This window comes from Terrapene carolina, unplaced genomic scaffold, assembly GCF_002925995.2.
Source record: "Terrapene carolina triunguis isolate 2854851 unplaced genomic scaffold, T_m_triunguis-2.0 Scaffold130, whole genome shotgun sequence".
Lineage (NCBI taxonomy): Eukaryota > Metazoa > Chordata > Testudines > Emydidae > Terrapene > Terrapene triunguis.
The window spans coordinates 5,766,472-5,784,966 of record NW_020664481.1 but is presented as its reverse complement, the minus strand read 5'-3'; the positions used below and the strand labels follow the sequence as shown (position 1 = coordinate 5,784,966).

Sequence of the window (18,495 nt, the reverse complement as noted above, 5' to 3'; positions counted from 1 at the left end):
TTTGTGTCCATCACAACCTGCACTGCAGGTCACAGAGACATGAGCTTATGTTTCTTAATAGCTGATCAGCAAACAACTTCACAGAGCTTGGTCACGGGATGAATGCAGACAAGTTTGAGTGTAAAACAAAACAGAGAAATGGCAAAGACAAAACCCATCTCCAAGCTGCGATGCCTAATTCAAATCCAAGGCAAAATAAACTACCTCCCTTGGTAATTAAAAAAAAGATACTAGAGTGCTATACAGTAATAGGATAACCCCAAATAGTGTAATGGCGTTATGTGTAAAGGGGCATTGACTGTCAGTTCTGTACAGCCCCTAGCATACTGGGGCTTTGATGCATGATTGGAGCCCTTATACCATAATACAAATAATAAATTAATAATTGAACCCCTGTGGGCTTCAGGGCACTGCATATGAAGTTAGGGATGTGGTCCTGCAGAGTATATACTGGCTTCTATGAGACCTTCTGGTGCTACTCAATGTAAGAGTATTGGGGTCTGTTCTGAAAGGGTCCGGACGTCTATCTGAGTGGAACGAGTTTCTTTATGGGCACTGAGAAGGCTGGCAATTTCAGCCCTCACACGGGAAGATGTGCTGATCTTTGGCAAGTGCCTTCATCAGTTCTGCAGCAGTGTCAGAGTAATGGGGTGGAAGGGAGGATTATAGCTCCAGCAAAATATTGGGGGAAAGGTTTGGCTGCGCTAAGGAGGCTGTTGAGAACGATATGGAAAATATTTTAATGCTATTATAAAAGCCAACAGCACATCCTGTAGCCACTGTCCTAGAAGAGCAACAAAAGTGATTAGAAGCATGAGGGGACTATTATAAGGACTAAGAAAACTTAGTTTGGAAAGGAGACAGGTGAGGAAGTTATAGAGAATAATGAATAGGAAAGAAAAGGCCAGTCATGCCACTCCGATTTACCCTCTCCCCTAACATAAAAACAAAAGGATGCTGGATACAATTAAAAGGGAAAAAATTAAAACCACTAAAAATTTTATTTTAACACGTGTATTAACCTGTGGAGCTTATTGCTGCAGGATGTTAGTGAGATTAAAAGAAAAATGCTTCTCTGATTGAGGATAGCATCTGCAGTTACAGTTACACAGGCTAATATAAAATCACAAAGGGCTATCAATCCTCAGACTTCAGGGTCTGAACAGAACCTTGGCTGAGACCAAGTAGAGATTCTTCCACATGGCCCAATTAGGTGCAGTCTGGGGATTTTAATTTTTCCTCTGAAGCATACAGCATATGCCACTGGCAGAGACAGGATACCAGATTAGCCAGATTCTTGGGCTGACATCCTGGCTCCACTCGACTCATTGGCACTGGGGCCAAGATTTCATGCTTGGTCTCTTCCAGGAAAGCACTCCTGTGTTGTTTTCATTGCTGATGATCAGGGGCGGCTCTAGCTTTTTTGCCGCCCCAAGCACGGCAGGCAGGCCACTTTCGGGAGCTTGCCTGCGGGAGGTCCCCGGTCCCGCGGATTCGGCGTACCCGCCACCAAATTGCCGCCGAATCCGCGGGACCGGCGGACCTCCCGCAGGCATGCCGCTGAAGGCTGCCTGACTTGCCGCCCCAGGCACGCGCTTGGAGCACTGGTGCCTGGAGCCGCCGCTGCTGATGATATTTGAAGTGGACTGGAGGACGGGAGGTTACATTCCTTCTCACTGCACAAGGTTAGGCCTCGAAGCAGGAGGAAGTAAGGTCTGAACTGTGAAAACGTGACGTTGGTGATTAGATTTATTTGGCAGCTTGTGGATGGCGCACTTTGGAGATCCTACATGCACAGAAAAGCTCAGATGAGTGACAGGAAGGAGATAAAGTGGAAATAACAGTAAAGCTGGGCACTTAATCCTCTTAGCTGGCACCTTATCTACTTAAATATCCTTTACTGGATTTTGTGCCAGGGAAAAGTTAACTTGTTTCTAGCCCCTTAGATTGAAAGGTGCAGCAGACTTTTACAGCCAATACAGGAACACCATCCTTAGACAGTTCTGGGTGTCTAACAACTGTCTTGCTATATTTATAATGTTCATGACCTGCAAGAAGTGTTTAGATCCCACAGTATTTCCTTCTTAACATATTTAGGTCACAAACTAAGTTGGGTGGGGTGGAGGGTTAAAAACATTCCGTTTGAAATTCAACCTGAAAATACTTCCAAGTAGAACTGGTAGGATACGAAAATGCAATTAACTAGGCTGAGCTGGATGGAAAGTGAGGAGCATTTGTCTCCAAAATTGTCATCAGCATTTCCCCCTCGCCCGTTTTTCACTGGAAAATCTGTTTAAGCTACAACTTTCCAGCAGCTCTAGTTGACCGCTAGCATGCAAAAACATCGGTCGCATACATTATTCAGTGAGCTCTAAGGCAGAGAGATCTGTGATCCAATGAGGCGTACCTTACTTTAGGTGATTCCTCAGTTCCAGTACCTGCTGCCAATCATGCTAATGGCATCCTCTGTATCTTGCAGTGATGGTTTGAAACAGGTATAAAATATTATGCCCGTGCTCTTTAATTATATTGGGCCAAATCTTGAAGCTTTCTTTATTCATGCAAAACTCCACCTGAAGTCAGTGAGTAAAGACTATGGGATTGAGTCCATAGAGTATAATCAGTTATTGCACAATGGGTTCTGGCAAGAAGGGGTAGCAGGGGAGTGCTGGGAGGTATTTGGAGCTGTTGATGTACAAAGCGATTGCACGGCATGGAGGGCCAGTGGACATAGGCAATGCTACATTTCTCCTAACTCCATGGCCTGGGAGAGTTCTGAGGGTGTTTGGCTGAACATGCTTTGGTTTTTTGGTACAGGGACTGAAAGAAAGGCAGAGCCAGGGTTGGGTTCAGTCATGGGACATGCGGTGGCAGGGGAACAGAACATGAAGTGTTAAAATTGGGTCTGCGTTGTTATTTCAGCTCCCGGATTCTGGAAACAGGCGGAGGAAAGAGAGGCATGAAACAGTCCCCTTTTCCCATGTATCCTGGACACTCATTTGCCAAAAACTCAGAAGACATCAGCCTGTGACAATACATTTCTGAGGGCAAATTTGACACACCTCAAACTTCATCTGCTGCCAGCACAACCCCCATAAACACTATCCATATAGCTACAAAATATAGTCAAGGTATAATGCAAAGAAGGAAAATCTGATTTAAGGCCCAGCATTACATATATGGATGACACACAGAGACATGTCCCACAGCACAGAACAAGCACGTACAACCCGCTATGCTGGTTTTAATGGCGCTCAGCTCCTTGTTGGTACAGGCATACATAGTGCGCGCACTCTCACGTACATGGAAAGCATGGAAATGGTATGTGGCAGTGATACAGACCTGGGTGATGGCTCAGGCTGCTGCTCCTTCCTTTAAACAGAAGCAATAGTACATTATCAGTGGTGTCAGGTGGGAAGGATGCTGCTGCATTCACTGTTAAAACATAACGAAAGGACAGTACCAAACAGTACAACTAAGTGAGGTGGATAGAAGGAAGGGCATGGAGCACTTACTCCTGGGGCTTCCAGACTGGAGAGAAGATAGCCGCAGACTCACACCACCTTGGGAGGAGACACACAAGACGTACAGGGTCGAAAAGTCACAAAACCCACCTCTTTGTGCACAGAGTTTACTATGGAGCCCCGCGGTTACACCACTCGCATGAGCAAATGCGGGGCAGTGAATGGTCATGCTCCTTTGAAAATTTGGCCCCCTGAGTTTGTTTCTGAACAACTCCCCAGGACTTTCACAGACCTTTCATAAACTTTCCTTTCAGCTCTTAGGCATAGAACTGACTGTGATGGGGTGTAGCCGGCATTTGCTGCCCCTACCAGAGGCCCCGCACAACCTTTGCACACCCCTCTCTACAAAGTGGTCCTTTTGGAAATGACGAAAAGTGAGTTTGGACCTCCAGGAATTATCTACAGAGATCTCCCAGGATCAGCTGCCGGTGGAACCAATGAGACTTGGTCTTCCTGCAGCTAGAAGGGCTGGGAGCAGGCAGAAGCCAATCAGGGCTCAGCAAGAAAGATAAAAAGAATTGGCTGCTTCTTTCAAGGACCAGTTCTGGGTGAAGCTGTGACAGGGAAGGCAGGCTCTCCCTCTCTTAAACTTAAGAAACCTGGCCTATCAGGGACCTCGTTCTAACACCATTTTGCCTGGCTCAGCAAAGGGCTGGTTTTTTTATGTTATGATCTTTAATGTCCAGGTGGCCATTTTGAGTTGTGTTAATTTATTTTTCTGTAAAATTAAGGCAAGTCTGTTCTGCAGGACACCCTGGCTCATGCGGGCCTGTTACACTAACTCTAGGAGATGTTGTTTCATCGATGCATCTGCCCCATGCAGTGGGTCAGTAGTGCAGAAGTTTGGGGGGCGGGGTTGGCTGGAAGGGGCACATCACTCTTTTTCCAGCTCCTGCAGGAGCCTCAGCTGTGGCTAAAGGCTCCACATGAAAAATTATCTTTGGCAACTGCTCGTTAAGAGAGAGAGAGAGAGAGAGAGAGAGAGGAGCCATGTTTTCAAACTCTGGCAATTTGGGGATGCAGTTGCTGCATGTCATTTAGATGTCTAAATACCCGATTGCCCTAGTAAATCAAGGGCATAGAGGACAAATTGAACTAAATGGCATCTCTACAATTTCAGGCACAAAACCAGAGGCCAAGTTAAGGCCAGGCTGCAAAACTCACCCAGGGTTCATATGCGATTCAGGAACTTCTCTCTCCCAACAAAAAAATAACGAAAAATGGCCTGGTGGCCTAGTGGCTGTTCTTTGCATTTCCACCCAGGAGAGCTTCATTTGATTTCTGGTCCCCATCTCCCATTCTCCATGCTGGCAGGGATTGAGAATGCTGCAGAGGCAGTTCACTTAGTCCTTGGGAGAGAGGGAGCGACACGACATCCCCCAGTGAGTAGGGATTTGCCTGAGCCAGAACACCAGAGTTCTCTGGGGAAGTTCAGATGCAAATCCAGGGACAGATTTCCTAAAACTCTAGTGGAAATACAAATGCAGATCTCCTGGGCCTGGCGCTACTCAGCAGAGACCATTTTAGGTAGTTAAAAAGTGGTATTGATGAGCTCTGAAAAGAGTCCTATCTAAATTCCCCTGCGCAGAAGGAGAGCAGCCATGATACAAGGCCTGGGGGAACATAACACAGATGCCATTTACAAACAAGCCAGGAGCCATGCCCAATCCTGGGATTAAATATACAAATTGTAAAGTCCTTTAGTCAGGCGTGTTAAGCTCCTGATGCTTTAGCAAATTTTCTGAAACATGAGATAACTCCAGAGGTCTTGAAAAGCCCCAACCCCCTTCAGCACTTTGCTCGGTCTGGCCAGGTAGCCAAAGCGGGAACCACTATTATTAAGTGCAGTACTGCACCTTCCAGGGATTCCTCCTCCGTAGGGGTTTACAGTCCACTGGGGTAGGGAGCCTTGTTAGTTTAAAAAAAGAATTACAAGGGGACCCCCCCAAAACTCACTCTGAAGATATAAATTGCAGCGGGACAGTCCTTCCAGGTGTGGTCATTTCTAATTTATCAGAGAGGGCCTATCAAAAATGAGTTGGATGCTTCTGATTTACACTGATTAATATCCATGGGCTAGTGTTTTTCACCTGGCTCGTTAAGGAAAGAAAAAGAAATCTGCAAATAGCATCCAAGCTTTGTGGCTGGGGGAAGACGGACCCCAGTGAACGTCCCTTCCATTTCTGGGTTACTAATTCAACCTTATCGGTTCTGGGGGAGCAGCGGAGGTGGGGGATTTAGTGGGCTGCAGAAAGAACAGCATGCTAAGTAAGGACTCTGACCCCAGGCTGGGCTTGACACTCCTCTCACACCAGTGAAAATCGGGTGTAACGACCCCCAAGTCATGGAGTTATCCTGGTGTATGTGAGAAGAGAATCAGGCCCTGTATCTCTTATCTACATCAACTCCAGGCATCAACTCCAGGCTTTACCTCGTGACATATTCCTTTCTGTTGTCAGCTGAACACCCAGAGAATGTTTAATAGAAGATGATGTAGGAAAGGATCTAGCAAGGAATTTACAAGCATCACCTGGGGAGAGGGATGGGAGCCAAAGCACCACATAACCCATTATATGGCAGCATCCGGGTACACAGAATTCTCCAGGGCTGTGCACATACCATGGAAGGAAGGAAGGAAAGAAGGAAGGAAGGAAGGAAGGAAGGAAGGAAGGAAGGAAATTGGTTTGCCAGCTGGGTGTTTTCTGAGCTCTCCCAGCTCTGTTGCTAACCTGAAAGTCAGTCCCGATTTGCTCTTCAGGTTCCTGAGGAGTTCCAGCTGGTTCAGAGGCGGAATGAGTCTAAAGTGAGAAAATGAGAGACAATGACATTCAGGCAGAGACAACATCGCAACTTCCTGTGGCGGGAACTTCCCCACCCACCTACTTTCAACCAACCTGAGCTTCGTGTCGGGGTTTGCAAACACTGGGCGGCTTGGGGAGAATGAACAGGGATTGGACCTCTAAGGCCACTTTTCAAAGTGCCCAAAGGTAGGTGCAGGAGAGAGAGATAGCAAGACAGTGAGAGAAAGAGAGAGAAATTTCGTCTGCGTTCTTGTATCTCTAAACTCTCCGAAGTTGAGCAGTGGCCAGTGTTCCTATACAGTACTGTTGCGCTTGGCAAGGCAGGTGTTTACAGCATGTTGTTTAGCAGTTGGTCCTACTTTGTTAGAGGTGCCGTGCAGGCCCCAGAGACATGGACTGGCAGAACTCAAAGTACACTGTAGTATGATCCTGTTGCCAGGGGGCAGAACTCCAGAAATTGGGGGTATCCTGGAGGAAGAGGCAGAACCTTACAGTGTGAGGGGAGACAGACTTCCAGAGGCTGCGAGTATCCAAGGAAACTGGCAGCAGTTTTGAGAACTTTAAACAAATGCTCAGTCCAGCTTTGAATTTGGTTGAATGTTTGATTCATACTTCATATGTCCAGTCCTGGTGAAGACAAACTAAATGTATGATACGCCTTGTATTTTAGGGTAGAACTGAGGTTTCCTCCTCATCTGTGATCTGAAACTTACAGAAAAAGAGACTGACCCAACCACCCTGATCATCCATTGGTTCATGAAAAATTCTGCCTCTCTGGCTTCATCTTTCTAACAACATCAAACCTACTGAGTTGCAATGGCACGGCAAGTATTAACTGTGCTGGCCACCTTTATGTCAGCTGGCAGAAGCATAGGAGATACGTTTATGTAAAGGGCAGAAAGAGTGCTACTGTGAGTTCATGAAACCTTTAGGGATCTGAGGATGGCTCTATAAATATTTTATATTGATATTCACAGTCGAGTTCTCAACTGCGAGAGAAGCAGACTGGAAATGCCGGGAGATGGGATTCGTCTCCGTAAAAGATACGCTTGGCTGGAAAGAGCAGCATCCACTCAAGGGTCTGCTCAGGGACTCTGTGCTCAGGGTCAGGGGCTGATGGGACAAATCCAGATGCTTGTTGAGACTTTCTTTGCACAACCCTGATGTGTCCTTGTCAATATCTGAAACTGCTCCTTCCAGCATGTCTTCCCGGAGGGCATGAAATCAGCACAGATAACCCTCCGTCCTGCCTGTGACAAGTCTCAAAATATTTATACTCTTGCCCAAAATAAATGGGCCCAGATACTAGCTAGCTAAGCCTGGAATGGGTGTAAGAGCTTGTCTTCACTATCACTCTATAATGGTGCAGCTGCGCTGACAAAGCGCGTCTGGTGAAGACGCCCTATGTCGCTGGGTGAGCGCTCTCCTGTCGACATAATTACTGCACCTCAACAAGAGGCGGAAGGTATGTTGGCAGGAGAGCGTCACACCCTTGAACGATGTAAGTTACCTTGGCTTAGGTGGTAGTGTAGACAAGCCCTAGCTAGCCAGACCCTTATGCAGCTCTTGGCATCCTCAGGCAGCACATCAAGGAATTTATGCTCATTCAAAGAAGAGTCACCCACTCTGGACTGCTGCCTCCTCCTCAACATATCCAGCACCTCCTACATGGCAGCTGGCTGGGTTGCTTACAAATGTGCCACTCACAGCATGTAGGGGAGGGCAGTTCCTAACGTCGGAATATCAGTGCACAGTTAGCAACTAAGGAGGACAGAGCATCAAAACAAGCTGCATCTTCCCCCACCATCTTCTCTCAGGTGATCACTTCTGTGACGCATCCAGACTCCTGGCGAAAAGAGCAAGAACCGTGAGGTGTCTCTTGCATGGGCAGGATCTCTTTGCTGAGATATGACCCAGCGGTTCAGATCTAAAACTGGGCTCTACACTTCAGGTAAAGGAGATTCTGCATTAGCTGTCAGCAATCGCGGGACTGATATCTAGTCATTACAAGGCAAGAAGCATTACAGCATTTAGATGTTCCCCGTGGCTTGGATGCACCTGTCCTTCCCAGATGAGCTATCACACTGGTCATAGACACTGGTCCACGTTTCTTATGCACCTGCTCAGTCAATCTTGGAACAAAGCAGGGCATAATTATGGACAGTGTTCTTCAGCAGGTTTAAATCAAAAGGGCAACATTTTCAGTGGTCTTGCTTGACTGAACACAAATGATTATAAGAGCATGTGTGCTGCATGTACAAAACTCACATTTAAAAGCACAATGATCTATTCAGTGAATGTAACAGTTGGGTTTTTGTGTGCACAGAATGGAAGTGATCACCAAGTTTCTAAAGAGGTTGACCTAAAAATAGGGCCTCAATATTTGGCCTGGCTTCCTTTACAGAGCAACACAGCCACATTCCTCTTACATCTCTCAGCCAGTTTTGTTTCCACCTAAAGGATAGCACATATTGAAGCCAGTAATCCTGATGAGTTAATGATCCTATCAGGGAGAACCTGATCTCAGTGCAGTGGAGTGATGCATGAAGCACTTCATCATTATGTCCATTCAGGGTCACTGGTTGCTTTTGTAGATTCCTTGCAGGGCGTTATCTGAGCAGATGTGTGCACAAAATCAAGCACAAAATGCCGTTGATTTTTACTGGAAGTTGTGCACCTAATTCCTTTTTGTGGATTACTTTCTTCATCTCAAGTAAAACATCTGGTGATGGCCCTGCTTTTCTGCACTAGGGTGAGCAAACTAGGAGTTCAAATGGCCTGTCCAATGTGACCCGGCAAGTCAGTAACTCAATCAGAGCCAGGTTCCAAGATCTTCCTGTTGGCTCTCAGTCACTTGCCCCGACCACTGGAACAAACGCATTAGGCTCACATGACTCTGAAAATGGCTGCCTCTCCACAGAACAGCTTCAACCGTGTGGCTTCCAAACGCCAGCAGTTGAATGCAGCATTGAAGCCAAAGGAACGAAAGCAAGTTCCCAAATACAGATGCTACATTTTAATGGTGGAGTCTGTGTGCTTTGGGGAGCAAAAGAAGGAAGGTTGACTAGTCTTCTGGTGATCATCACTGGAGCCAGGAGCAAACCTGCTGAACCCAAAACCTAGATGTGAGAACTGCCGCTCGGCCTCCTCTCTAGCTATCATATCCGTTCAGGAACCAGTTACTGAGCTGCTCTCCCAGTGAAGGACACTGCAGCTTTTATGGCTTCATAAGCCCCATATGAGGGGAAATGGAGGGCTCAGCTAACAACAAATAATATTGGTTTCGCTGAGTTTCATAACAAACTGTTGGATCTTGACATCTTTGAGTCTCTAAGGGAATGTCTACACAGCAGGTGGGAGTATGCCTCCCAGCTCGGCTAGACAGACGCACTAGCTCTGCTCAAACTAGAATGCTAAAAATAGCAGCGTGGCCGTTGTGGCCTTGGCGATGGCCCAGGCTAGCCACCCAAGTATGGACCCAGAGGGTCAGGCGGGCCTGTACTCGGGCTGCTAGGCCATGCTACTGCCAGAGCTACAAAGTCTATTTTTAGTGCACAGCTCAAGCTGAGCTAGAGTGGGTCTGTCCACCCAGGTTGGGAGGCACGCTCCCAGCTGCAGTATAGCAGTCCCCTGAATGTGCTCAGGTGGAAGAGAATTGGGTGTGAAGTAGGGTGTTGTTGTGCTTTGTGCTAGGACGTGGAAAAGAACCTGAGATTGTGGTGTTTGACATTTTCTCTCTCTCGTCCCAACATTCGTTTCACTTGCTTGAAGGGTGCATGTTTAAAGACCGGCCAGGCAAGAGGATGCACACACCAAGGTACACTACTACACATAGCTCATGCTACCCAACACAGCAGTGGTTAGAATTCCTACTTCCTGCACAGGCTCCATTGGTTTGTACTTGTGGCTCCAGAGTGAATCGTCTCATCTCTCTCATTAAATTGACCGCCCTGCTCTTGTTGATACATCACAAGAAACACAACACTAGCATCAGGCATTCCCTGCCACCGCAAAAGGGAGCACAAAATTACTGTTGCTGGGAGCACAAATATTCAAGCATAACAGAGCCAAGGCCGTAGGGTTCTCATGCCTCAAAGCCCGCCACAAAAAAAATACGATACCATCGCAAAACACAACACGGGGAAAACAGCTGGACAAGGGAGTGTGCGCGCACACACACACACACACACACACACACAGAACCGATAGTCATTATTTCATAATGCAGCCCCAGGGAGTGAAAAAGACTGAGCAACAGAGCAATGAGAAGAAGTGGATGTCAGAGCTGGGTGGACAGCATGGTACTCTGAGAGGCCCAAGATGCTGCAAGTCCTGTCTCTGAGAGGAACCACACTTACAATGAACCCTCCTTTGCATTGTAGTTTTGTCTTTATGGGACAGAGAATGATATACACAAAATTGATAATGAGGAACCCCGTCTTATAGCTTTTACTCACACAAGCAGTCCCATTGACTTCACTGGAATTACTCATGTTAGTAAGGCTTGCAGAACTGGGCCCTATAGGCCAGATCTTTGTTGGCGTCAATGGAGCTATGCTGATTTACACCAGCTGAGGATCTGGCATTGTATGCATATGAATTTTGAATGCATATGAATTTTCAGCTGCAGTCCCTGATTTTTGCATGCCCATGTTTGCTTATGCAACTGATTCTGCTTGCAAAAATGCATAGACTCATTCTGCACTTAAATATGGGTACTCTGGGCACTGTTGTCAGGGTAGGCAAAAGTGCACATGCAAAGTTGAAGGCCAATTTGAGGCTGGCGGAAGTTTGGGCCCACTAACTTGCATAGGGTTTTCTTAGCTAAATTCCACTTCGTTTCTGCAAAATTGTTATGTACTGTAGCTACTGGGGCCTGATCCTTATTCCAATGAAGTCAATAGCCTAGGTGGCATTCAGGCCAGAACTAACCATGCAGTTGCTTTGTAATTGTAGAGTAGTAAGTCTGTACACAAATGGCTAAAATATAAAAATTGAGGTGAAGTATGTGTCCTGTAAAATAAACTATTTTCTGAAGTATGACTTTGTGGCTCTGACCTGAACAACTCTTCATAAATTTTCCAACTTCGGGAAGTTTGTAAATACCTTTATTTTATGGACTGCAAACAAGAGGCCAGTTTTTTATCTCCATTATACCAGCGTAAAGGCCTGATTTTCAAACCGAGCTTCCATTCTTTGCCGCAGTGAAGTATATCCACAACTCTGTACCTGCAGTTCATTGTTGCTTTTTTCCTGTAAATTCACTGCAGGGACAAAAACGTGACTGCAGTTCACTGTGGCTGTAAAACGTGCAACTGCAAAAACTGAGGCTGGGTTTGGAAAAACAGGCCTTCAATCAGATTGACATCACTGGAGTTGATGTGGATTTACACTGTCGTAACAGAGAACAGAATCAGGCCTGCAATTTTGAAATGCAAAGCAGCAAATAGGTGATCACTGTTCTCCTTCTTAAAATAAATATTTACTTTCCTTTGGGATTTCCTTCATGTATAACATATCCCTGTGATTTGAAAATCCACTTTTAGTAGCCACTGAGAAAATATCTATTCATAATAAATCTTTTACATGTATCATATATAGATCCTTTCAACCTGAACGACCCCAAAAGGTTAGACTCACTGAATGAATTATTTATTGCAAACAGTTCGCTCAGTTCTAGCTCTGACTCAGAGGGAAAAGCGCCACCTACTGAATTGCCAACAACGCTCATAAACCTTGTTGAGGTTAAACTGCCCCTTCAAAAGCCAGCATGGGCTGTCAGGTAAGGTAAAAACGGTCATTTCGATTTAACATATCTTCATTGGTAGCTAGTGGCCACAGCTGCTACAACAAAGAGTGGATTGGGATAAGAGAGGGTTGGAGAGGAGAAAAAAGGGGTGAAGGAGAGGAAAAGTTGAGAGATGGAAGTAAGAAAAAAAGGATGGGAAAAGGGCAGAAAAGAACAGGGAGTTTTCTTGTTAACTGTCCTATGAATCTGAAGATGCTCATAACTTGAGCTAAGAAAACCAAGCTCATTGAGAAACCTCCTGTTCTCCTTCCTGACATTGCCACTTAGATGTACAGTTCCCCAACGCTTGTGCAAACCATCAGCTAGACTGTTGATGAAGATGCATGGAATTGAGTGGGGAGGTTGATTTTGGAGCTTTTTAAAAAAAAACCAACAACACGGGGTTTTGGTTGTATTACAGGCTTAGCATGTTACGGTCCCAGACGAGGAAGGAGTGACATAACACACGGTTTCAGATTCACATGCGCTTCATACCTGGAGGCACCATACGTTTGCGTTTGCGAGCTTTTCAAGTGTGTTCACCAAAGAAAACAAAAGGGGTCAGAGAAAGAAAAACAGCAAAAGGGGGGGAGGGAGGGAGAAAAGAAACAGAAGAAAGAAAATTAGCATGTGAGCTACCGGTATTTCAATGAGCAGGTGTACTGTGAACCAGGCTTACAGGTGGCTGGCAAACCTGAATTGGCTCCGGCATTCCCAACCTCAGTAGGACTACAAATTGCTGCATATCTGCATCGCCTTCAATAACGGCTAGTCTAGGGTTTGCTCAGAAAGCAAAGGTGGGCAAAAGAGATTGAGGCAAAAATGTAGAAACCTCCAACCTTTTGCAGACATTCCCTGGGGGAATCGTTACACTCGGAGGTTCTGTCAGCAAAAAGCTGGGGCCTCTTCCTGGAATCACATGATCTCCTCACTCTGAAATGCTGACTAATGAGGGACCTCTCCAGAAGCATAGCTCCTGGGTTCAATGTGTCCAAGAATGAGGTTCAGAGGACCTACACTAATTCCATACCACAAGCATATCTCTAGCGGCCATTGATTTATACACAGGGAGAGCATTCCCATCAGGGATAATAATGTAGTCGAGAGCTGGGTATCGTTATAACTGGTGGTGATGGACACAGTCCTTTTAAACAAATCTGGTTACAAATTTACACAAAAGTTTCTGACGTCTGGGTGTATAAGTATGTACATGCATAAATGCCCATTACAATGTGCTTTTCGATGCAGATTCAATATCGGCATGTATCCATATGTTTCACACATTTTATTTATGTGAACTTTGGTACTGACATACTTTGAGTGTAAGGGTTCAATTTTAGATTTTCTAAGAGAATAAAATATCCTCCCAAAAGAAGTGGGCCTAACTCTACTGCAGTAGGTCAATGCAATGAGGTTCCGGAGAAATCTGATGTTCCCCCAAGGCGTATGTAATAATTTTCCAGTATGAAACAATCCATTCTTTGTGGGAGCAACATCGAGAAGACATGTAAGCCCGTGTCACAGGGTTCCTGCTGACAGCTACTTCATGAGAAATAAGCAGTACAATGTGAGCAAAAGATGAGTCCATGCCAACCTACCTGCTTTGTGCCAAGGTACCAGTCACCACAACTTACTTATCACGCGGAGGAAATACCCACTTCCCCATAACCACTTTCAAAACAGACTTATTCATCTGCTAGATTACAGCAGAGGTAACCCACGGCAGGACTATCCTGTGTCATTTCAGGCCATGGGACATGCCATCAGTGACTTATATTGCTTATTTCATTCGCCAGTTTGAAATAACATATGAATTCCTTAGGGAAGTGGGTAGAAGAGGGCAGAATGGACACTGTGCCTCTGTGTGTGATGAAAGCTACAGCCAGAATATAAAGTTAACCCCCTCTCCCTTTTTTTAAGGGGGGCGGGAAACGATCTGTATTGAGCTTAGCCTGACGGATTTCAAGGGATATTGACATGGGAGGTGATATATTACAGAGCGAACCCCATCCATTAAATCATTCCCTGTGGAAGGCTACTGATGTTTCTGTGCAGCAGCCAGGAGGATGTACCACATCGGATGAGTGACACCGGCACTCAGTGCTCAATTTGTAATGAAAGAGGTGCCAGGGCTCAAGCAATTTTGTTCACTTTAATAACTGACGTGGCAAGAGGTGCCGGGGCTCTGAACTGCCCAGCCGAGAGGTGCCGGGGCTCTGAACTGCCCAGCCGAGAGGTGCCGGGGGGCTCTGAACTGCCCAGCCGAGAGGTGCCGGGGGGCTCTGAACTGCCCAGCCTAGAGATGCTGGGGCTCAACCCTGGCACAAATGAAGCATTGCTGGCACTGTGTTTCCTCCAGCGTGTCGGGCACATTATGCAGCAGCACTTCGGTGGTTCATTTATATCATGGTAATTCTGGTTAAATGGCACACCTTTGCCTGTGTCAATTTAGCAACTGTAATAAGAGGATCTTCGATGGTTTACAAACGTTTATTAATATTGCTGACGCCCATCTGAAGCCAGGTTTATTATCCCCATTTACAGTCAGGGAGATTTTGTTATGAAGAGGTTACAGTAAGTGACTTTTCCAAGATCATACCACAAGCCAGTGATAGCGCTGACACCAGAACTCTGTTGTCCTGGCTCCCAGTTCCATATCTATAACCTCCCGATCATACATACTCCCCTGGATATGGTGTTATATGAGACTTCATAGTAATGACAGTATTGCTACATTTAGAAACTGTAGTACAATAGAAACCTGTTAAGCATTAACAAGGTGCAAACCAAATCCCTAGACATGCAGACCTGCCATTTGGGGAAGTTCATCAGATCTTGTTCCACATTCAGATCTGGCTCCAAACTATGTGGCTTAGGCCATATGTAACATATTGGTGGGACATGGTTTTCTTTTGACCTTTTGGGTGACATTCACTGTACCTGCACATAGCACAATAATCAGGGTTTATGCAGGTGAAATTCGGTGGGAAAGGAAAGTGAATTGGAGACAAAATCTACCCTTCCCAACCCAGGGAAAATGCATTGGACTTCAGCCCTAGGGATACAATAATGGCCGTCATTTGTGAGGGGTGTGATGGCCAGTGAACCCACGTATTCAAATGTCCCCAACCCTTAGTCACCTCCAGCTCCACCCTATGGGCCAGCCTGTGCAGGACTAGTGGTGACACCTCCTCCAGGGACCACAGCTCATGCAGTTGTCCCTCAAACGGTGCTTAATTGACTTGCATCAACCCCCCACCCCCACCCGCCATGAGTAACTCTCATCCTTGAGGGGTTTTTATTTAAGATGGCTCTACTCTTTCATAGGCTAAATTTCAATTCCATGCATCCAAAAGGTCTTCATTTAACTGACCAGATTAGCGTTCCACCTGAATTTCAGCTTTTGGTCCACGTGATGCAACCTGTCCATAGGCTTATTCTTTCAAACAGTCTCCAGGCCTGATCCACAGCCCACCGAAATCAATGGCTGTGCTGCCACGGACCACAACGGACTTTGGATCAGATCCAATGCTCTCACTCTCGCTGAGAGCTGACTTCGGCAGGAATTATTTAACCTCAATTAAAGGCAAGGAGAAGGGAGGGGGAGACTCAATGAATGAGTGCAATGCTATTGGGAAACAGGTTTTTTAAATAAAACACTGAAGGTGTTTCATAAATGTCTTCAGCTGAAAGAAATAAACATAGGGAATGAATCCGGTTCAAAACTTGCTGACCATAATAGTAATGTGAGTTCCAGTGGAGTTTGAAAATGTATTAACAGACTGGCTGCAGGGTTTCTGATAGGCCCACCCACCCTAGGAAACGTATTCGGATTGGCTGCTAGGATTCCAACACGTACCAATAATCAGGGAGAACAGAAACAGAACAGAAACAGATTTTTCTGCAGAAAAGGACCTAGACGAGAAGTTGGATATTAGTCAACAGTGTGCCCTTGTTGAGAAGAAGGCTAGCGGCATTTTGGGCTGTATAAGTGGGGCATTGCCAGCAGATCGAGGGACGTGATCATTCCCCTCTATTTGACATTGGTGAGGCCTCACCTGGAGTACTGTGTCCAGTTTTGGGCCCCACACTACAAGAAGGATGTGGAAAAATTGGAAAGCGTCCAGCGGAGGGCAACAAAAATGATTAGGGGTCTGGAGCACATGAGTTATGAGGAGAGGCTGAGGGAACTGGGATTGTTTAGTCTGCAGAAGAGAAGAATGAGGGGGGATTTGATAGCTGCTTTCAACTACCTGAAAGGGGGTTCCAAAGAGGATGGATCTAGACTGTTCTCAGTGGTACCAGATGACAGAACAAGGAGCAATGGTCTCAAGTTGCAGAGGGGAAGGTTTAGGTTGGATATTAGGAAAAACTTTTTCACGAGGAGGGTGGTGAAGCATTCAACTACCTGAAAGAGGATTCCAAAGAGGATGGATCTAGACTGTTCTCAGTGGTAGCAGATGACAGAACAAGGAGTAATGGTCTCAGGTTGCAGTGGGGGAGGTTTAGGTTGGATATTAGGAAAAACGTTTTCCCTAGGAGGGTGGTGAAGCACTGGAATGGGTTACCTAGGGAGGTGGTGGAATCTCCTTCCTTAGAGGTTTTTAAGGTCAGGCTTGACAAAGCCCTGGCTGGGATGATTTAGTTGGGGTTGGTCCTGCTTTGAGCAGGGGGTTGGACTAGATGACCTCCTGAGGTCCCTTCCAACCCTGGTATTCTATGATTCCATTATATGATTCTAATAGGCAGCTCTATTGTCTGACAGTTCCTCCCTGGGGTAACAGACCTACCGTTCCAATACTGTACCATGCTATTCTCTAGTGGGGTAAATAAGAAATCCGTGGGCTGTCTCAATGCCCGACAATGAGAATGACAAGACAACGGCTGGCACCATCAATCAATTCCTACTGTGGAACTAACCCGGTTGATTCATTCAGAATCACAGACTGTCCTGTGTAGCTCCAGGTAAGCACATTAAAATGACAGGGATGAACAATGCTGCCTGGCGATGCATTGCACGTTAAGCCTTGGATGTGTAAAATGACACTCATTTCTATTTTTGGCATCAAGGGAAATCCGTAACTGCTCCCGCATCTTGGCATTGCCATATTGTGGAGCCTGCCTGTGGGGGCAGGGGAGCACAGTCTGTTTCGCCACATGCAGAGGACAGAGAGGGACTGCTGAAAAGGATCCTTATTTTTGTGAGCTTCTCTTCAGGGCATCATGCCTCATCCTGGGGATTTCCTAGGATTTTCCTAGGGAATTTCAGTGCATCTGCAAGTCCCACCCTGAAGGGAATGCCACTCTCCAGCTATCCCCACTCTAACTGGGGTCATTTAAGCTTCCAGTGCTGCCTTAGTATTAGCAAGAGGTCATTCCATTTAAACCATGCCAAACTGACACGGATGCCGTTCAAATGTGGTGGCTGCCCTGTAGCCAAGCAAATCAGATTTATTTCTTGCAGTTCTTCAGTCTTTCCCAGTTGTGTGGAGCTGCTCGTGGTGGGAGGGAGGGGCAGTGCACCTGGAAATCTGAATTTTCCCCCTTTGGGACATGAGTTGCGGGGAGAGGGATCTGGCCCACGTGCTGCCTGGCTGTGGGGCAGGGGTGCTGCTGGCTTTCTGGGGATTGAGGATCAGTGTATCAGCCAGGGGCTGCATAGAGGATGGCTGGTGGGTAGGTGCTGAGAGCTGTATGGGAAGTGACAGCATCTGGGGATTGTGAGGAGAAGGATGGAGGCTGTTTGGAGGGTGAGTGGGGGGGTAGGGGAGAGGGCTGTGTGGGGACTGGCTGGTGGGTGAAGTGGGCTGGGCGCTGTGTGGGGTTCGGGCCTGGATTAGAGGTGAGGGCTGAGAGCTGTATGAGGAGCAGCTGGGGGGCTGACTGGGACAGATGGAGGCTGGGAGTTGCCTGGAGAGTGAGGGGGGTAGGTGGGGGCTGGCTGGGAGAGCATGGTGACCCTCCTTGAGCCCCTCCCCTTCAGTCCCTGCCGATTGCCACCTCCTCCTCCTGGATTCAGCAGGGGCAGCAGAGATATCAGGCACCACAGCCCCTCCCAACTGCCAGGAGAAGCATCTGCAGCCCTGCCTGATGTGTACGGGGACCCAGATGGGCTGTGTGACAGCACAATGGCACTGCCAGGTGTATGTGTGAGTCACACAAGATGCTGGGCTCTTGGCAGCCCTAGATTGCCCCCCTCCCCAGGGTGAGCTGCAGGGGCAGTTCAGGCTGCAGGCAGAGCTGTGACATACACAAGCAGTTTCTCCTATAGGTCTGACACCGGCAAAGCTGGGAGGTCAAACTTATCCGCAGGCCTCTGATAGGATGGGTCAAGCCTCAGGGCTTAAATAAGCTGTATACCCCCCTGGCGTAAAAGCTATGG

The 18,495-nt window shown here is 46.8% G+C and overlaps 1 protein-coding gene across 1 annotated transcript in view; it reads right to left on the bottom strand.

The window, feature by feature from the left end:
- The window catches only part of KCNQ2 (potassium voltage-gated channel subfamily Q member 2), a 74,361-nt gene that overhangs the window by 26,684 nt on the left and 29,182 nt on the right, over window positions 1-18,495 (bottom strand). Inside the window, exons 9-11 of the mRNA XM_026652751.2 lie at window positions 12,609-12,638; window positions 6,254-6,322; window positions 3,343-3,372 (exon numbers count right to left, since the gene is read on the bottom strand). Of these exons, the coding sequence (XP_026508536.1) occupies window positions 3,343-3,372; window positions 6,254-6,322; window positions 12,609-12,638 (129 nt within the window). The remainder of the gene's footprint in view (window positions 1-3,342; window positions 3,373-6,253; window positions 6,323-12,608; window positions 12,639-18,495) is intronic.